At 40.3% G+C, this 21861-nt stretch overlaps 1 protein-coding gene and 1 long non-coding RNA gene across 35 annotated transcripts in view; both read right to left on the reverse strand.

Annotated features, from left to right (window-relative positions):
- Positions 1 to 16955, reverse strand: part of LOC137856539 (uncharacterized) — a 61589-nt gene extending 44634 nt beyond the window's left edge. Inside the window, exons 1-4 of one of the 3 annotated variants that reach the window (XR_011096570.1) lie at positions 16701 to 16955; positions 16459 to 16513; positions 15505 to 15689; positions 14678 to 14801 (exon numbers count right to left, since the gene is read on the reverse strand). This is a non-coding gene — a long non-coding RNA (uncharacterized lncRNA). Of the gene's footprint in view, positions 1 to 10213; positions 14802 to 15504; positions 15690 to 16458; positions 16514 to 16700 lie in introns of those variants that run through there. The other 2 variants (XR_011096569.1, XR_011096571.1) reach the window with 2 other exon arrangements.
- A 790-nt stretch (positions 16956 to 17745) lies between these two features.
- The window catches only part of CAMK2D (calcium/calmodulin dependent protein kinase II delta), a 164523-nt gene continuing 160407 nt past the window's right edge, over positions 17746 to 21861 (reverse strand). For 31 of the 32 annotated variants that reach the window (XM_068682072.1, XM_068682069.1, XM_068682070.1 and 28 more), the window contains 2 exons: positions 20338 to 20387; positions 17746 to 19815 (listed from right to left, as the gene is read on the reverse strand). In XM_068682072.1, coding sequence (XP_068538173.1) covers positions 20381 to 20387 — 7 coding nt within the window. In that variant the 3' untranslated portion in view covers positions 17746 to 19815; positions 20338 to 20380. The remainder of the gene's footprint in view (positions 19816 to 20337; positions 20388 to 21861) is intronic. The other variant, XM_068682071.1, reaches the window with a different exon arrangement.

Genomic DNA, 21861 nt, shown 5'->3' on the forward strand with positions numbered 1-21861 from the left:
GGTTTTGCCTCCCCCCAGGGCAGACCCTGAACAACCTTTGATAAGCAACAGTGTTCAGCCTTGATTCCTCCATCGTGAATACCTCCCGCTCCAGGACAGCGATACCAGGTAGTACCTCTCAGTTTTTGGTTCAGGTTTCTGTATCTTGTTTTTCCGTACACCTTCTTTTGCAGATTTCAGTAAGGCAGATTGCACTGTCTCTCCTTTGTGAGCACTCTTTCTGGATTGCTTTTAAGAACTATGGCTAAATACTTCTCACAATAATTCAGGGAGAGGGGAGAGCAGACTTCACATCACCTGTTTGACTCAATCCTATTACCCAGCAGTGCTCTAAGTCAGCATTTAGAGAATATTTATACAAGTAGTTATTTGTTCAAAGAATTAGATCTGGACAAGCACATCTGAGAAAGCTAGTTAAAGACACTCAGAGAGAGCATTTGCAGTTACTAATGACACTGAGCTGTGGTTCCCTCTCTCCACAGTGGTACCAGGGTACCAGGGCCTGACATTCCCAGGCACGATACACACTGCCGGTAGGGAGGAGCGTTAAGTGAACATTACAAAACTGAGACACAAACTGAAATTCAAATACGCAGAAATTCAGTAAGCGATTTCCATATTTACTAATCCATGAAAAAAAATGAAGAAAGACACTTATGCAGTAAGTTATTTTCGATAAAGCGTACGCCAAGGTTTTTTAAACGGTCTGATGACAAATGAAGAAAGATTTTCACACTCTTGTTCCCCACGTAGTCTGACCAGTATGAAGAGCATGTGTAACATACGGGAGTAATCCGTGGCTGACAGGGCATTCACACCACTTCTTTAAGTTGTGTGAACACTTGCTCCAATCAGCACCTCACATGAATCACATAACAAAACAAAATAAATATAGCAGTTGGGTTACAGCGTGTGCAACTCTGAAGATCCTTGGGAACTGAGACATTACAGTCCTGGCACATGTCCAGTAGAAGTCTCAATAATCATACAAATTATGCTTATAAACAGCACTTTCACAAACAACAAACACAGGCAGTGGCACATTTGTCACGAAAGGGCATCTAACTAAGCCTTAGGAAAGAAATCAGTACATTTAAACAAACTGCTCTCATAGCGTGGCTTGTATATACTTGAAGGTTTTCAAAAAAATGAAACACATCATTTAAACAAAGCTTTCTCTACGCCAGCAGAATATCAAGTGCAGATGTTGGCTTACACAGGCGGAAGCTTGCCTGGCAAACAGATGCTCCATTTTCTATGCTTAGAAGACACTTTTAAAATGAAAGCCTCTTGCTAACAGCACAAGCAGTAGAACAAACCAAACCACACTTCCTGGTGTTTTACTTTCAGATTGTTTTCTTTGCTGAATAAGGCTTAAGACTAATGCCTTATAAGTGCACATATAGCCTTTCATCTAAGTTTTTTTAGTGAAATAATCTCTCTGGCAGGACTAGACCATTGCTTTCCCTAGCAAGACTCCAAACCAACAGAATAACAGCTCTCAACAACACATCCACATGTCTTCACCTCCACATGGCAGCCTCCCTCCCCCTCCTAAATCACACGTTGCCTACAGAAAAGATGCTATTTTCTGCTCATCAGCTATGGTAGCTCAGCTGTGCACAACTGGACTCCCCCAGTCGGTACATACCATTTGTAAACAGCTCCCAGGAAAATCTGCTCACCTGCACAAAGATGAAAATGGACTCCTAAAGGTTTCCACTCTCCTTGCTGTGATATTTTTCCTCTAGCAAAGGCACACACTAACTGAGAAGCTCTCTAACTTTTTAGCAGAGTCCAACTTCAGCTACAGGTTGCGAGGGCTGTGGGGTAATTGGCTCCTATTGGGGAATGAGGAGCAGCTGGAGCCATAACGACTGCTCCAGGTGCAGGCAGTCACTTAGCACAAGGTGCAGCTACACCTGCTCTTTGAAATGGTACAGGGAAATAAAATAAAATAAAATAAAATAAAATAAAATAAAATAAAATAAAATAAAATAAAATAAAATAAAATAAAATAAAATAAAATAAAATAATAAAATACAAACCACCAAATGCACATATATACGAACATACTGCAGCCAATTACACTTGAAAACATAGCTGAGTACACGCAGGGGGCATATTTATTGATAAGAAAGTGCCATTGTTATTACTTCATAAATAGCGCAATATTCTTTACTCATATACTGAGTCATTTCTAACTGGCGCTGCAGGACATATTTACTCCATCTTTGTGTTTTGCTTTCAAGAGCTTTGGGTGATTCACTCCAACCTTTAGCAAGTTAACCCCCCCCGCACAGAAGCTGGCCTCCCTGTTGCTCAATGTGCACAGCTGCAAGGCTGTGCCACAGCTCTGCCAGCAAGGAAAGTCAGTAATCCTTAACCAGGCACCCAGCCACCTAACACATGGGCTCTCTGTTATGGCTTCAGGCAAATGACTAAGCCATCCACTAGCCCCTGGCATGAGGTTACGCTAACTGAACAGCATCTGGAAAAGCACTGGACACGAGAAATTGCTGGATGAGAAAGATCAGGAAGCGAGGAACTGGCAGAAGTTACAGGTGGTGCCATCAGGGGTGCCCACATTTCACAGGGGCTTCGGGGGGAATTAGGCGCTCCCAGATAGCCACAGGGGAGCACTGGGGACCTCAGGCAAACCAAAGCCTTGTGAGGCCGGCATTGCCTCAGTAATGCTGGCCTCAGCAGCTAACCACATCAGTAATGTCCTCTGAGGGTGGTGGTGCTGTTATTATGTCCCTTAGGTAACAGTATCAGAAATACCCAAAATACCCAGTGTGGGTATGTATTTAGTAAAACTGAGGCCATCAGGGGAAAAAATAATCGGGGACAGATTATTTATTTGGGAGGGGGGGGGACTGGAGCAGAGAAAGTTTGGAACAAGGATGGCAGAAAGGAGGGTCAAGAAATGTGCAGCAGGATAATGCAGGCGTATGAGGAGGGCTAGCTAGGGCTACCTGTCAGGCAGCCTGTGCCTGATCACAGCAGGTGGAGCAGGACCATAAAGCAAAACTGCCGTTCTTGGTCACACCAGAGGAGTTACACCTGTTTCTGTGGTCTAGGGGACCAGGGTGAGAGGGGAAGGTCAGCAGGGTCTTTCCCTCCCCAAAACAGGAACATCCAGACAGACAACGTGCTAACGTGTGTTGGAGCCCGCTCCTAGCCAAATGGCGAGTACCCAGCTCTTCGTACTGCTCTCACACTTCCACCAGCACTTTTCATAACTCTTGATTTGGGCTGGTCAAATTCAGCAATACTCAAGTCGATTTTCCATCAGAACACCGGCATTCAACATAATATATATGGTACAATCTATGGAAAAACAGTCCTATGTGTTTTTTCTTAAAACAAAAAACAAAAACAACAACAACAATAACAAAAAAAACCAACAACAATAATTTTAAACCCATAACATACAATAAAAACAGTATGGAGATTGAATTTCAAGGTGTGTTTTCAGGTCCTCTGTTCTACTTCATATTCTGTTCATTTGGCATGCTCACTGAGGACTCTTCTCCACGCAGCACAGAGCTGCTTCTCCCCGCAATGAGCGGCGATGCTCCCGCTCTGTTTACACCACCTCCAGCAGCTGAGCTGAGCTGCAGGAAGCTGGGCATTGTCTTCTCAGGTACTTGACAGTTTCCGAAAACCATTTCCGATTATCAAGAAGGCTTTGAGTGCCTCCTTAGCTGCAGACCAACAGCTCTATTTAATAGTGCTTTTAATGATAGCCATTGGCAGGCAGGCACGATTTTCCCTGCTCTCAACTCACCAAAAGCCAGACAGTCCAAAAACATGAGTCTAAACAAATGAGCCATTAGTGCCAGCTGGCTATTTCCAATTGAGTTATATCTTTTCTGTATTATATTACATTGTTGCCTAGAGGTCTTTATTTTTGCTCTTAATTTCTCTGGCCTGCTTATTTCATTATCCAAGTGTCACAGCTGAATAGCATACAGCAGTGGTTTTAGTGCATTTACACAAACCATACTGAAAAAAATTTGATTTTGAGAATCTCTGCACCTTTTCTCTGAGCTCCCTGCAACAGAGGATCTGAAATATACTTCTCAGAGTGGTGGCAGTTATGGGCCTGCCTGACAACTCAAAGGCATTAGAAAAACAGAAGCAGACTCTGGACATTAAGTCATTTGAATATTGAACGCTGTCCAGGTTCTCTGGCTGGTCTCCCAGACAGATAGTATTTCAGTGCTGAAGAGAGAGAGTCCTGTGTAGGGACAACACTTACAAATAAATATGCTACAGAACCAGGAAAATGACTGATCCTGTGGGATGCAGAAACACGTACGTAGGAGGAGACTGGTAAAATTGCATATGGGAATTGAGAGCCATTTAGATACCAACAGGACCTCTAAATCCGTCATGAAAGTTTAAGCTCTTAACCAAAGTCTGCAAGCAGCTTCAGTATCATTTCGCTATCAGACTTTAATACTTCACAGAAATTTTTGTTCTGAAAAGATCAAAAGATTTTTGTTCTGAAAAGATCAAAAGATCACATAGCCCAAAATTTGTACCAAGGATGGCATCACAGCAGAATGCAGGAAAGTCCCTTACTGTAGTGAGCCTCTACATCACTCATTTGGAGCACTTCTCTCACCTCCCCTGTCCATTAGCTATATCATGCATTTTACCTGTTTGTTACAATTCCTGATCCAGTCTCAACTTTCACATCTATCATTAGATTTTTTCACCTGTAGGTTGCCACATGCTAGTATGCAATATATTTATATGCATACCTTGCGGCACTAGTCTAGCAACATTAAAAAAAATAAAACTTTTTGCAGAAGCAACAGAAACTACAAACACATTTTGCTCAGACAGAAAATGTCAACGATCATAATTACCTTAGGCAGTTTTGGATGGGGTCCAAAGTAAAACCACTCCTTTTTTAACAGAGGCAACAAATTCCTGCCCCAGTTATCACTTAGTTATTTGTCAAGCTGACCAGAGGAAGGTCACTGAAATAAGATGTTTAAACGTGTCAGTCTATAGAGATGGATGTTCTCCTGGTCTTTCACAAGTTCTTGAATTAGGAATGGAAACCAATGAAAAAATAAATGAAATCTTTTACCAGCCAGCCGGTAGCTTTAGGCTACTGGAGCAAGAAAAACGGTCAGATTTTCAAAGAAACTTGGAGAGTAAGTCCAATACTTTCACTAGAAATGCTTCTATATTCATTCAACATTTCTGAAAATTGTCTCCTTTTTCTAAATAAAGCTGATTTTTTTTTCTTGAAAATGCCTATAAGTTGGTTGCCTTATTCTAGAACTTTCCTCAGCTTACCAGTAATTATATAGGCCTCAAATGGGTAATCAAAGATATGTGCTGTTGAAGAGGACAAGAAAGCCAATGCTGTGGCTGTATTAACTCTATACTGTCAGCTGCTACTAAATTTATTATTTGACTGAAAAGGAAAAGAAAGTGAAAATTTAAAGAGGAAATGGAAGATATGAACACAGTATTTTTCTCTCACACTTCCATTGTCTGTCTTCCATAAAGTCTGTCTCATTCCCTGAAATCAAACTCTTATGAGAAGTTACAGCTCAGCTGAAAAAAATTATTCCTGTTTAGAAACTTCTCAAAATATTGTCCTGAGTTATGAATCAAAAGCATCTTATTTATCACTCATCTGACCTAAGCTGACTCCTGAGATGAGACAGACTGGCTGGCAGCACTGAAGCACAACGAATGTTTCCCATAGATATAAATATGCGTTTATGTAGGTTGTGTACAGATTCCCCTTCATCATCATCATCATAACTGTCACTGAGGACAACAACAAAAAGTAGGTACTCTAATAAATTGTCTCAGAATCGATGAATGCTTCCTCTGAGGTTATTTTCATGTGGCAAGACAACTGATCACACCATTCCCTGGCCACGGAGCATAGCATAAAGTACTCATTATTTTATGAAAATCAGCACTTCTGGTCAACTTCATTTGTGTATAGCCCAAACGACTTGACTGGAGCCTCAAAGGCTGTGCCCTGAGTCCCTCCTAGTGATTTGTCTCAAAGGGACTTAGACCCTGAGAAGTTTTGGACAGCCAACCCAAACTTGGTTCAGTTTTCTTTTCATTTGTATCTTTAAATTTTCTTTGAGGGGCAACAGGAATAAAGTAGGCATGGATTTTATTTATTTATTTATTTTTGTAGCCACCTCAAAGACACACACTCCCCCAGATTAAATGGAAGTTGGAAACTGAAGAGATTTATTTCACATCACGTGTACATAAGTCCTACCTCCTGTCTTAGCACCTCCTAACTAATAAGACTACCTTGGAATGATCTTGTCCAGCCCATTTTTCTGAAAGGCAGTAAAAAATCAGCACTGAGCTCTGCAAACAGATACTAATGAAGGGATGAGGAATATAAGTTTTACCACCCCTAGCTCCCCCTTTCAATCACACAACTACAGATCAAAAAACCGTCTTTGGCCGGTCACCTCTACTGTCTTAGCATCTGGACTGCATCAAGCATTTTCAGCCAGAGGAAAGGGGCTGATCTCTGTAACAATGGCCAAATGACAGAATCTCACAGCAATGTCCTGCGTAGCAATACAGTTGTTTTGTGGTTAGGTACCTGGAAAGAGATCTGGAAAATTTGGCATCATTTACTCGCACAGGCCACTGGTAGTAGAGGTATCGTGGGCTGGCCATTAAATAGGTCTCATTCCTTTGTCAGCCCTTATCTGCAAACAGACTGCTGCCATGATCTGTCTTCCTTTGTCTTGCCTTTTTACAGAGGAATTTTTTTATTATTTTTTTTTATGATGTCAGGGGAACTGATGACAAGGATGATCTTTCACTGTATTTGCTCACTGAATATTTTCAAATTGAAGCATTTTTTTAAAGTATCAGTACATTCATTTCAGTGGAAACAAAGAAGGTTCCTGGAAACAGCAAGCTTGAAAAACTCAAAATAAATTATTCAAGAACTTTTTGAAAAGTGACTTTTGCAAAAATATGTAACAGACAACCTTTTGTTCTGCTTCAGACTTTGTACGTGTGTGTGCAATGTAGCATTATATTTTAACCAACTCCCTGTAAAACTGAAACCTTGTAATTACTTCTCCATCAATCATCACCATCTCAAATCTCCTCCATTTGTCCTGCCAGCTCAGAAAGATTTATTTGCTGTCTAAAAATCAGATGAGGTCCTTTTTGCTTTTGTAGGTCAGTACCTGTGACCAAAAAAAGTTTTCTGGGAGGAATTTTTGGTGTGCATGGGTCTCCCCCTCCTCACCCACCTACCCCTTTTTTTAAAGATGTGTGAAGTAAAAATACTGCTAATATTTTGCAGATGCATTGGTTTTGACAGATGCAGGAAGTTGGTTTTATCTAATATGATTAACTAGTACGACCTTCAAACCTCACAGGGTATTAGCATGTGCTGTCAAGACCAGCCGTGCTCTGCTGCTGCATTCGGTTCAAACATTGCCCTCAGACCAGCCTGGCGCAATGGGGCTTTCTCAGATTTGGGAACTGCTGCACAACTTCACCCTTCGGGATTGGCATAAACCTTGCTCTTCAGAGGGAAATCCTGGGGATACTGCCTCTTCCCCACTTACTGGGAAAGCAGAAAGCTTTCTGTGACAAGAATTTGGAAACTGAGCAAATGCTACAAACCACGATACGCTCGGTGAAATGCAGCGAAGAGCTGTGCGGCTCTCCTCTAAGCTCTCCTTATAATTCTGGCCATAAATCCTTCATACGGAGTCTGTAATCACCGTCGTTCAGGGGATGAAACTTACCCTTGTACCTACAAACTCTTGTCATTCATCAAATTTGTGGTCTTGGGTAAATTACATACTGTCGGGTTTTTTAGCCATAAAACCAGGTAGGTGATGCCCACCTCTTGACAGCAACACAGTAAGGATTAATTAGCTAATGTACTTAAAAGCCTCCCAATCTAACACCACAGCACCAGCAATACTACACCTAGTAATACTGCCTTTTGTTCCCGTTACTGACTGTGCCCCAGGAACTGGTCTCACATAAAAGGAAGAGACAAAAGGACAAGTCATCAGTGGAAGAAAGAAGGAGAATGGAGGGAGCACAGTTTCAGGCATAAAAGTAAATGACTCATTTTGAGGAGTGGCACGTCATCACAATGTTTTCAGCACAATAAATGCGATGTGGTAATAACCCCAGGGTTTCTTGTGGGAAGAGGATGAGATGATTTGGAAGAGGTCACATGTAATGACAAGAAAGAATGGGAGGAAATGGGAGGAAGGCAGGGAATGAGCACTAGGGGAGCAGAGGGAAGAGATAAGCATCTGAGTGGAGGAGCAGGGAGCAGTAGCAGTGTATTGACAGAGAAGTGAAAGAATCTAAGAGAAGCCTCAGACTGCTTTCTCCTCTTGCCATCAAAATACTTAGATCTTTCTGCCAGCTACTTGTCCTCAGAGCTAAGCGGTGTGAACTGCTAAAGCCCTTTTATAAAAGCAGTACACTCCTCATCCCTCTGGCACTTCCATTCTCTCAATCTCCCTTACTTCTTTTTGGAAGCCAGCATAAGACTTGAGGGATGTAAAGTAGCTCTGCCTTGTTGCATGTCAAAAGCTGGTCTTAGGTATCAAAGAGCTGGGAAACGGCAAATACAGAAATATGTGAATTCAGTAAGACTCAAACACCAAGATCCCCTGTGTACCTACAGAGAAGACAGTAAGTATTCTCCCGTGTTGCCTCTAGGTGTACCTGAGGGTCCTAATCTTGAGAAACCCGTTACAAAGAAGAGATCAGTGAAGCATTAACCGAGGACTTTTACACAGAAAGCCTCTATGTTATTTGTATCTGTTCATGTATTGAAACCACCAAACACATCCATTTATGTAAGTGACTTGTATTGTTTCCTGCCTTTAGCTTTGTGTTAATCCTCATTGCATTTTTCAGCCTTTGCGGCACCTTCAGTTGACACACGTCCAGAGGAAAGGGATCCATTCTGCTGTTCTCATTAGGGAGGTTATGATGGGTTTTTGAAAACAGAGAAGAAAACAGAGAAAGGCTGTCTTAAATATTCACTTAGTGGTTATGGCACTGACATTGCACCAGGGACACTTATGCTCAGATTGAGATTTGCATGAATGAAGAGCAAAATCTCCTACTCATGTCTTCCAAATCACAGTCAAAGTGCTCTACACCCAGGCCCAAAAAATCAGTGTGCTCCTGTATTTGGGTCTGTCCCAGTCACATTTAACTATTTAACTATTTATTTATTTATATATTTTTAAACATAAATATTTAACTATTTATGTTTGTGGTTTGGTTCCAACCAGACTGAAAGAGTGCTTCCGAAAACAGGTCAGAGAATGATGTGTCAACGCCTGCGTGTCTCCAAATATACACATGCAAAAATCAGATTTGATGAAAGACGATTTTCATACTAAATGAACTGAGGTTATGAATTCACAGATCCATTTCAAACTGCTGTGATGGCTTTGAGGGGCATTTCACATAACCGGTTCTTACTATGGGCTGGCACACATCCGCCTGCCATGCCTGCAGTTCTTGGAGCATCGAGACGTGTTAACAGCTAAACACTTCCACTGAAGGATGAATAGGTCACATAGTAAATTTTCCTCTCCTCTTCTTTCATTTTAATCACTGCAATAAGTAGTTAGGACAGTTTAAAAGAAAATCTAGCACTGCTCCTTAGAATAGTTTTCTTCACATGACTACTTGCTGTACACATAGGTTTGTTTGGTTTTTGTTTTGGTTTGGTTTTGCTTTTGATTCCCCAAACCTGATCCAAGCATTGCTGATGATTTCAGATGCCTTAAACTGCACTCAGAAATTTCCTTGACCATGCTGTAAAAATGTTGAGGTTGTGACCAGGAGACATAAAGAAAGTTCCTGCAGGTGATCAATGGAATGGGATGTCAAGCAGGGTCCCTCTCAGGTTCTGGAAACTTGTTACTAGTCCAGAATTCTTAAAACATGCATATATATAAATATATATTTATATAGCATGGGAGTAGTCATTGTTCTGACACATGAAATCAGCAAAAAAAAGGCCCAACAAAGAAAGTTAGATTGTGAGACTTTTTTCTTTTTCTTCTTTTTCTTCATGAGCGATGATTGACCACGTCCTTGAAGCAGGGCCTCAACGCACGTAGCCGGTGTTCAGGAGGAGGACCAACGTTTTCCCAAAGAGAGCCCACCCCTCCCCTCTTCTTCCTGTTTCCACCTTTTATTGCTGAGTGTGACACCACATGGTATGGAATATCCCTTTGGTTGGTTTAGGTCAGCTGCCCTAGTGATGTTTCTCTCCTCACTTTTTGCCCACCCCCTTGGAGGGTTAGAGAGAGGCCCAATGCTGTGCCAGCACTGCTCAGCAGCAGACACAACCCTGGTGTGATAACACTGCTGTTCCAGCTACAAGTGCAGAGCACAGCACTGTATGGGCTGCTGCCGGGAAAGTTAACATTCCAGCCAGACCCAGTACAGGGCCTTGTTTTACCTTCTACTAAGTTTTGTTCAGGGATTCTATTCGTAGTCCTAAGCGTACCGTTGTTATTTTCAGAGCTGCTGATATGAAGTGTCTGTCTCCATCCCCTCTCTTGTGTGCATGCAAAAAAAGGGAAAGAGAAACCCAGAGACTGGTGTATGCAAAGATGGTTTTTCCCTGGTTTTAGATAAGGTATCTGAGGAAAAACATTTGCTTTGCTGATCTAAGGAGCCCTCCTGAGCAGCCTTTTCTCCCATTGTGTCACTCAGTGCTGTTATAACCATCTTACTGACCAATGTCAACACTTAGGATGCTGCACATGAAGGCTGTGCAGCATGAACCACGCTTTTCCCAGCAGTGTTTTTAAACCATCATTTTACCATTATGAATAAATGTTTAATAAAGGGAGATACAGTCATACGTGTTCAATGGAACGGCAAATTCCAAAGATACTCAGTTCCATAAAGGTTGTAAAAATGATACAGCACCACCTTGGAAGCACTTAGCATGTTGGGGGATATTTAAAGCAAAATATACTTGGTTCCAGAGACGAAAAAAGGATGTACATGCTTTATTAGGGCTTCTAGTAGAGTTTAGTTTTCTGTGGGCGATCAGTGTCACACTTTTAATCTGGGAATGTCCCAGTTGCCTAACATTTGTTTTTGCTTGTGTAGAGGCAAGTCACTCTTGAGAAAACAGACAGCTGAGCACTGGTGGGCTACTGGCATCGCTGTACAATCCATAGGGCTGCTGGATCTCTTTTGCTCAATGACATCTGGTAATCCCGTTGATTGGGCACTCCCTGAGATGAATGAATGCTGGCTTCAGCTCTCAGATCTACTGCTGTGTTTTATTCTCACCTTTTCTCGTTGCAATGGCCCTTGAGTAGGATCACATTAAGCTTTCAAAAAAGAGATGAGTGCTATACTCCTTCCATCCTTGTGAGACATCCAGTGACTGTTTTTTGAGCCAGTCCAAAACCACACATTCTTAGATTAGAAAAATATTGGTGTAGAGTTTCTCCCAAAGAAAAAGATCATCTATATTTTTACTATTAAGTCCACTACATAATCATCTGAACTGTCACAACTATATACTGTAACGTTGAACGTCTATTTGTAAGCTTAGCCCTGTTTTTCCTACTATGAAGTAGTTTTTAAAAGACCAGTAAAGTTTTCTGTAAGCCTACGTTATAGCCAGCTCTTGATTTCACTTGTACTGATGCTGATCTGCTTGCAGTAAATACTGTAGGTAACACAAATGGGCCACCAGCTATTGGACTCACCACAAAGTGACGTGCAATATGCCAGTATTATGCTGTACTTAAAATCAAAAATGAATGGTAAAAAAATCCTTGCATAGTAGAAACTGAGAAACATTAACATAAAATGACTACCATCTTTGGGTTTTGAATGAACATGAACTCTCAAGAAAACACTCCAAAATTCCAGCTATTTCTCCCCTCACTTCCCCTGTGCCCCATTCTGTTGCCGAAAGTAATCTATCAGAATAAAGACGCACAATGCTATACAACTGGAGTACTCCACTTCTGTGGGTCATGTATGCTCACCCATACTGGAAAAGGTAACAGTCATCTCTCCTCTGTTTGCACCAAACTTGTCACTCTCTTATAAAAACAGTCCAGGTGAATTTGAAGAAACCTACCGTAGAGCTATCGATCCTTCTCAACTGCCAGGTGAAAATACGAAAGCACCCAGAGCGCCCCAGAAAGGGCTTTATAGTCCAGCATGAAACATTCACAGAATGACTGTTGGTAAGAGAGAGCCCCTTTAATGTGTATTGTAGGGACGGTTAAGAAAAACAAAACCAAAGAAACACAACAAAGCACAGCAAACCACTAAAAAGAAAATATGTGGGAAGTAATATAAAAATTTTTGTTCACACTTACCAGTAGGAAACAAGAATTAACCTACTCGTGGGAAACAACAACTTGGATTTGATGAGAGTAAATAACTGAGGGAGGAGTCACACCTCTATTTTCATCACCGTTACATGAAGATATGCAAATGTACACGTTAATTTGTTAAATTGTTCACCTGTTCTGGACTCTTGAATGCAAACTGGTATGTTGGTAAATGTACCGTGTTCAGTTACTTAATAATTGCACAAACATCTTCTCCATGGTAAAACTGGTTTAAGAATCCTATCCCTTTCCCACCCAAAGCTTATTTTCTTTTATTCTCCTTTGTTATGCTGATGCAGCTTCTTGTCCAATAACCTTGAGAAACCAGATCGGTATAATGACCATTATACCGTGACATTATCCAGTGGGTTAAAATACAGTCTTTGAAAAAAATTGGCTTTTAACTGTGATCAAAAGCATGAGTAAGTATCTGATGTGAGGAGAGGAGGCACCTTTTAAGATAGCATTGTCCCTAGGGAAAAGGTAGAAAAATAACAACAACACATGTGCAACATGAGCATCAACATTTGAGTACACCACGGTGATTCTGGAGACTTGACCTCTGAAACCAAAGGGGACGTGAGCATTTAGGCACTTTCAACATTGTGAACTGGCAGTCCATGAACTGCATCCCAAGGAAAAGCTGCTGTGCTCCAGGTGGAGATCAAACTGCTCTGCCAAGCAACCCTTCTAACAGGAATTCATACCCAGTGAAAAATAAACATAAAAAGCTTCATCTCTTAGCAATGCCTCTGGAAACCGATTCAGGAAAAGGAAGAGGAAGATTCAGGAAGAGGAGCTTCATTCCAACTTGCGATTGCAAAATTGCTGCTTGGCTGTTATCCCACCTACAGTGGTACTTACATTTCATGTTTTTTGATGAGTCCAAGAAAGACAAAATTTTGTTTCAGTGTATGCCGAGAAGCACTCACAGTGGAATAGCAGAGTAGCCACGCTCACAGCTCATGCTAAAACTCTAGCTCAGGCTGGACAGCAGATATTCAGATGCCCATTTTTCCCCAGGAACTTAATCAAGTTAAGTATGCTGAAAACATGGTAAGCTCTCAAATTCATGAATCCCTGTTTCAGGTTAGTGAGGGACAGAGGCATCACCTACAAGCATCAGAAAACAAACAGGGTGGCACAAGCAGTACAGTGAGAGGGTGAAAACTGAGTTTAAGACAGATTTTCTGACAACAGAAAGAAATACAGCTCAACTGCAAAGGGGCTTAGCAAAGAGAGATTCCGGAAGGGAATCCTGTTATCACAGGATACTGTGATGGTTAAGGGGTAGGTGGATTAATCGGGTATCGTAAGAAAGGAGGAGAGTCATGAGTACTCAGGGTAGGACTGACAGTGTCAGACCAGGACAGTGTTGACAGGTGAAGGGCAAGTTGCAGGGACAGCATCAAGGAGAATGCAAATGTGAAATATCACCCTGTGTCTACTACCCCTTATACTGGGGTTTTATGAATCTCAGTTCAATCTCTTTCACTTAAGCCACAATTCACGGTTTCTTCAACACCCACTAGAGAAACACTCCATGCCCATTAATATCCTCTGTCACTTTGCAGGTGACCATAGCACAGTCATCAGCTACTTCCTACACCAGTCTCTGGGGTTCCTGCCTTTTTGCTTATACTGGGATTGCCACAAAACTTTTAGCAGATCTGCCACCTGGCAGAGCATCCTGAGATTTCTTTGGGAATCCTGTGGTACAGGGTACTTGAGGTAGTGGCTGCCAGGTTCACAAGGTCACCACAGGAGACGCGTGCATACATCAACAAGGTGTCAACTAGAAATGAGGCAGTAATATACAATGGGCATGTAGGTACTATCACCAGCAGCTAAGGTAAAATCACAATGTCTATAAGCTTTCAAAATCTGATCTCTGCAGTTGCTTTGTCCTAGGTAAGCCCCCAAAATAACTGCTGTGCAAGGGAGGCAAGAGCTCAGTAGACCAGGAACATCTTTCACCAATGTGTTAATATACTTCAGTGATACTATAAGCACTCTTAATTCTACCACGACGTCCTGGAGCTGAACTTTTTGTCTCTCGCTCTTGTACTTACCCCCGTCCAGGACACAGGATATGACAACAGTTTTGTATCATGTTTAAGTTAGTGCCTTGCTTTAACATCGCAGGGGTGTGTACCTGGGAGTAGTCTCCATCCTTACTGAGGGTTTCACTTTTGTTTAAGTACCAATATTCAGCAGTAACTTCACTTACAGAATGAGCCATTGGGCACAGGAACATGTGCTCTTACCTCCATTCTAAGGCTGATTGTTTGCTCGCATGGTCCCTTGACTACATGTGTTACTTTAGCGATCTGTGACTGCCACTGCCTCGGTCCTGGGCAGCTGTCTTCTCAGAGAGCCAACCCTGAATGCCTGAGAAGGGTGGGAAAAGGAGTGGTGAAAGAGTGGAATGAACTCTTCCTTCCCAGCTCAGGGTTGTTTTGTTTGCCACAAACTCTCTCTCAATGCAGTGGGCTGTTTATTACAACTTTGCTCCCATCTCCTTCTGCACTGGCTTGCTAGGACACAAGGCAATACCTGACAGTGAGCAGGGAACTTAGTGACGCTGGCTGCTGTTTTTTCTGACCTGACTCGAGGCAGTGACTTTCTGCTATGGGCTGAGTTCAGGGAACAGAAAATATAAGACCTAGGCTCCAAGAGCCTTTCACTGATGAAAGGTGAATCAGATTCCTGGTAAATTCTGTGATTTAATGCAACTTTTCAGAGGATATTCTGTGGCTACACAGACTCAGCGCTTACTATTGTAACCTCCTAGGAAAGACAGTTTGTCCCAACCATTTTCCACACTCAACTATCTAACTCTGCTAACTAATTAGAGGGCATTAATCAAAAAAGTCGTATGGGACAAATTCCAAATTAGTTTCTAAGAAGGTCCAGCCCCATAGCTGGGTTCTGGCAACATCTTTAGAGAAAGAATGTGACATTTCTTTAAATATAGATAAACTGCTCTCCCATCTGTTCACCCTGTAAATCCTGTTTTCTCTTGTCTTCTTTGCACTTGGTTCTTTTTCCCTCACACTGTGTGATGAGATGTTCTCCTCTTCCCCAGACTTACTCTCTCTGGTGCCTTTTCCCTGGGCTCAGAGCCTGGACAGGAGTATGCTGAAAATCAGCAGCCTCGCACTGCTGTTCTGGAGCGGACAGGCATGCAGAATTGCTGCTTTCTCCTCACTTTACATGCATGCTGTCTTGGAAGTGGATCCTGCAACACTCCCGTTTGTTCTGCTCTGCCATAGGTATCTGTGTAAGAGAGGGAGGGGAAAGAGGAAAGGCTTCTAGTTTGCTATACACTGGATTCCTTTCATATTAGGCATAGATAGGCCTCAGTATAGACAAGTCTCCCCTCTCATGGGCGTCACAACCTCCCTATACTCCTGGTACAGGCATGTAAGGCCTCTGCTACAGTGGCTATCTTTACAAACATTTAGCAGGTGGACTTCGCAGCACTGGACCTTTAACCTGCGGCATCCTTTCTGAATTTCACCCACAGCTCCTTCTCTGTATTTTATTTATTAGGAAGAAAGAAGCTGAGTCTCCTTAAGGAATTTGGATCCGTTCTCGGGCTAATATTTTAGCCCGAGAACTGATCCAACTAATGGTCTTTTCCTAACATGAGTTACATACAAATTATGACTGTAAATTTAAAAAGAAAGAATCCCCCATCCCCCATCCCCCCCTCCCCAAGAATATTAATTATATTAATAAAGCATCTGCAAGGATGCTTTCTATGGAGATGACACATTACAAAAGATTAATACCTCACTGAAGAAATGGTAAAGTTTATCTTTAAAACGATGAACTCTGGGTTTCATATATGACCACAGGACTATACAGACTATATGACTATATATGTATGACTATAAGGACTATATTTTCTTAACCGTGTCCTGGGAGCCCATTTTTAAGAAATGGAATCAATGTGATTCCTTCAGGAATGTATACGGTGTAAATTCAAGATCAAGCAAACGGGCATTTTTAACCTCTGAAATACTGTGTATTCCTTACTCACATTACATTGCATGAAGGCATTGAGTTCAGAACAAATAGCATCTTCTTGTGCTCTCCTAAATAGAAAACATTGTTAAGAAAACCACCAGGAGGCAGCATATTAAAACTCTTGTGCTACAAAGGATATCCAGAACAATATAAAAATCAATTCTCCCCAAATCCTCAATCTGACATTTAGCAAATTTATTCCGACCACCCCTCTCCTAGTTATTATGCTTTACACACTTCTTCTTATCTACATACCTGAAATTAGTAGTGAATCCACTGCTATCAAACAGCTTAGTGCAGGCACACAGTTAAAATGGAAGTCAGTCTGATTTCTGGAACAGCATTTAGTGGGAAAAAAAAAAAAAAAAAAAGTAGACAAAGTAGGTAGAACTGATATGAAAAAAAAATATAAAATCACCCAGCCTAAACCACTTTTACTTCCTCTGAGGTTTACCGAAATGTTCCAAACCTCTGAGGTCTCCTATAACTTTATTTATTTATATATATATATTTATATTTATTTATATATACAGATACATAGCAAAATGCCTCCAAAAGGGAAGCACTGGCATTTCCCCTACACTGGAATACTCTCCTGCTCCATCGACAAGCACTACTCCTGGATGACTGTCACATTAAAGCCACTGCCACAGGGCTGGCTCACAACTATGCTACCCTAGGCACAGAGCCAGAAAAATGATCCAGCTCCGTGTTTCACAACCCAGGGAAGCTGGAAGTTGTGTCCTCTCCTCCACCCCTTCTGTCTCTCTTTTCTGCTGGTAGAAAAGGGCTGTTCTCAGTTGTGGCTCATGATAGGTTTAAGGAGACTAGAAATCACAACAGGCTGATATGGAAATATATGAAAGCTTTTAAACTAACACATTATTTGAAATCCTAATTATTTATGGTATTTACTGCATTTTAAGGTCTGCGACTGTAGGCATACAATAACTTCTCTTTTACGGGATCTTGTGTTACATAGTGAGTATACAAAACAGTAAGAAAGCTACAGAAATGTGCAACTACCCAAAATACTTCTAAATACGGACCTACAAACACAAGGTACATGCAAAATCTATCAACAAAGTACTAAGTAAACAGTGTATAACTGGGCCCTCAGAGGAGGAAGTTAAGAACTAATCAAAAGACAAATCATGAGAGCAAACATTTGTATTTTCAAATTGCAAATCTGGCTTGTAAGGACTGTATCTGTGTCTCTGACTTCTTAATTTAAACAGATGCTCCACATTTTCCAGTGCAAAACCACAATTAATTCTGAAATTAACACGCAAGCACAATGTCAGCAGAAATCACAAATTTATTAATCCTTAAATATATCAATCATTTACCATTATGGCAAGAAATATGTACACTGTGTCCCATGGTAAACTGCAGTGTTCCAAATGACAGAAGAGAAGTGTATAATTCAATTGTGGTAGAGAGAACAAATCACAATTTCCATCTTGGTGTGGAAGACAAACTTGATCTACGGTAATACGCCAACACCACATGCTATGTTAGAAGTATAAAAAAAAACACCCTACAACTAATTTGTTAATTTTAAATACAGTTATGCCACTTATAGCCGCTTCACCAAAAAAAAAAAAAAAAAAAAGGAAAAAAAAAAGAAAAAAAGAAATTAATGAGAAAAAAATGAGGCCATTACTTTTTTTTTCACAGATCCCATTGGCAGGTTAATATGGCTCAACACATTTATTGTAGATGCTTATTTTAAATATATATTGTTTAAAATCACGTAATAATTATCAGAGAAGCTTAAATCCATCTACCATACATCCACTAGTAACAACATCAAAATGTTTAAGAACTGCTTTTGATTAGTAATCAACACAGAAAGGTGAAATTATACAAATTAGGAAGCTTTCCCATCTTATAAACTTCAGGCTGTCGAGTTGTAAATTTTCCACTGCTAAAAAGAACATTGATTGAGATACCATGCACTATACAGCGCTGCAGAAAACAGTTAGCCCTGTTGGTAATAAAACAAATGAGAAAGAGATAACCAATCCCTGCATTTTTCTATTAAAAATGGAAGGGAACAAATCTAAATGCTTGTCAGGATGTACTTCACAGCCACGTAAAGGAAGCGAAAATAGTCCCTGTCACAAAGTTTGTGTTCTGAACTGACACTGAGAGCATTCCCTTCAGAGTGTACAGACATTTGCAGCCAGGGATAAAGAGCCAAAACAAGCTGGTAATGCTGCAGAGATTGTTGTCCTTGATACTGTACGCTGTCTGATGATTTTAATAAACAAAGAGCAGATTGAGGGGGAAGAGGAAGGAGAAACAAATCTGTGGTAAAAGCGTTACAGTTACTAGAAAACTGGTGTAGTCATAATACATTTCCAGAGAAGCAACAGCAACGTTGGAAAGTAAATAAACTCTTCATACTAAGCTTTTAAGGCCTAATACTTCTAGAGTATATTAACCACTGAAGTGGTCTATAGCTTAAACAAAATTTTAAAATGTTTTAAAGACTCCTTAATAAATTTACAATATATCCTAAAAGTGATAAAAATCTATTTTTCTTTATGCTTTCATTTTAATCCTCAAAACCTGCCTCTCAGTCATCACTTAGTTCCTTACAATTTTTAATTCTGCTTAATTATCTAATATAAATTTTCATTTAGCATAGTAAGAAAGCAAAGGTAAAGACTTCAAAAGAAAAAAAAACCACTTCTGCTGACTAGCCAGAACATCGACAGTTAATTCTGCAGTGGCCAAGCCAGCAAATGATGAGATTTTTCCAGTTTACATAGACTAATAAACTAAGAAGGCTTCAGCTGGGACAGAGCCAAGATATTATCACTTCCACATTTATCAGTGATTTCGTCCATCTACATGCTGTAATAAAAATCTGTTTTACAGTAACAGAGCTGCCAGCGGAAATCCTAACCATTCCTACCAGAACGAAAGCAAAATCCAGGGACTCAGGGGAAAAGGAGGAGTCAAAAAACAGTTCTTAAAAAAAAAAGAGGGTAAAATGTATTTTTTGTTTCTTTTCTTTTTTATAAACAGGATAGCTTTTAAAGTTGTCTGTCAAAACTTGGCATAAATGAAGAAAAGATGACAAATGTATCCTGTATCTACTGCTGTACATCAACTTTTTTTTTTTGTCTTTTATGCCTTGCTATTTTCTATTTGCATGGAACATCACCTTCATTGAAATGTTAACAGTGTACAGATGGAATACACAGCAAAATGGTGCATCACAAATGTGTTACATGAAGAACCTTCACAACTTCATGCACTCAGAAACATGCATGAAGAGAACAGGATGGCCAAGATGGTAATCAACCAGGTGCGTTGGGTACAGATAATGCAAGAGCGGCACCGCTGATATTTTTAGCTAGGAGGAAGGAGAAAAAAAAAAAAAAGATTGCCATTACTACAGTAACATCACCACCAGTTAACAATACATGCTCAAGTGTTAACCAATACTATTAAAAAAAATCCTTCTACAGATCATTTAATACAATACTGCGAAGAAAACCAAAGGAAAAAAGGGGAAAAAAAGCCCAAATGCTCAAGCAAAGCATTCTTTTATTTTTCAAACCACTTTACAGACATTTCAATCTTTACAACATGCCAGAGATGGTGCCAAAGTAGAAATTAATCAGCTTCTCAAAGGAGCAAGGGCAAAATTCAAATATGAATCTCTGTTCCAGTTAAACTTACTTCCTTAGCATGTACGTTACAGTCATGGCCACAGAGTGAGATTCTCACACAAAAATTGAACCGAGTAACAAAGAAGAGTCAGATGTCATTTACATGCAAGACATGCTAAAGCCACATGTAAAGAAAAAAAGAAAGTTCAGGAACGTGTAAGAAAGTAGTTAACTAATTGAGCTTATAATATAGTTTGTATTACCGTAGCATCTAGGGGCTGAAGTCATGATTGGGATCCCGCTGTGCTAGGCACTGTACAAACACAGAACAAACTCTTTACTCAAGTTTCTTGCTGTTTGGTATTTAACTTATGATAGTATACGAAAGTGCAATGTGTGATAAAGTGAGTAAATATAGGCCTGGGAATCACAGGTTTGAATTTAGGTTTAGGAGTCAGTTTCAGGCCCAACAGCTCTTTGACTGTCTTTGCAGGTTTGCTCTTTGTTATGCTGGCAGTTCTGCAGACACATGCTAGCACAAATTCTTAAGAACACTGAATACAAAGAAAGATTTCCTACCACTAGTCGGATCACTCAAACAGAGAAAAACAATGGGTAAGACAGAAACCCAAACTTGTTTGGACTGTCTCACAGCAAAAAATAGAATTTATATATAAACTGAATATACTTTTGTGCTCAGATTCTTCTCCAAGTCAATTATCTGCTACAAGAAATATCTCCATATAGCTACAGCTACCAGAGAGCTCAGTACGGTCCTTAGATTTATGTACTTATTACTGTAGTTCTGAAAACAAGTAAGCTACTGTCCACAGAGCAACTGATTTGACATAATCTAGGATACTATGTTTGCAAAAGCAGATCGGTGCTGTAATTGCCTTTGCAAGTTTATTAGATTTGAAATTCTTGACTGGAAATTGTGCGTAACATTTTTTTTATGACAGAAGTGCCATTATTAACTACTGTGTATTGGTAATAATTAAATAAACAGTTGTAGACTGCATAAATTTCAAATGCAAGAAAAGAAAGGACAGATCATCTGGAACAATATTGTAATTAAATTTGTTACATAGTTTTCCAAAACAGAGCTGCTGGTGTAACAGGTAAAAGTAAATGTGAAGTTCAAGACAGTCGACAAGACAGTCAGGATGGCAAGTTCTGACATGATGCTATGTGGGAATCTACCAGATAAACTTGAGAAGATGGGGATTAAAGAAAGAATACAAAGTAAAACAACTAAAAGAAAAATGATAGCTGAAAGGGGAGCTGAGGAGATTCAGTAATCTTTGTCAACAACAAAGCAAAAGCAACAGGACTGACCTCATGTAATACATTTACACATAGGTGGAAGGCATTATAAATATTGAGGAAAACAGGAGTCTTGTATGAGAAGAACCAAATGAGCTTAAGGTCTGGGTAATTCAGAAACAGTACATGTAATAACAGGAAGTACAAAGCTAAATGCTCAGGAAAAGTTTCTATATAGTCATTGGTTGGAAATACCAGTTGCAGATAAATTCATGGCTGTCTTAGAAGACTGGCACATCTACTAATATGACGTAAACAACAAAAGTGCAAAATCATGCCAGAAGACAGCAGGCGTGGCACTCTCAGCAGGGTAAAGAGAGAAATAGTGAAGTTAAATAAAAGCCCTGACCACAATTATATGCAGTATTTCAGAAGGACTCAAGCTAGTGAAAAGCCAAACCTCAAACCAGAAAAGACATATTGGAGAGCTATCAAGGTAGCTAGGAAAATGGAGATCCTAT

The sequence above is a fragment of the Anas acuta genome, chromosome 4 (genome assembly GCF_963932015.1).
Source record: "Anas acuta chromosome 4, bAnaAcu1.1, whole genome shotgun sequence".
Lineage (NCBI taxonomy): Eukaryota > Metazoa > Chordata > Aves > Anseriformes > Anatidae > Anas > Anas acuta.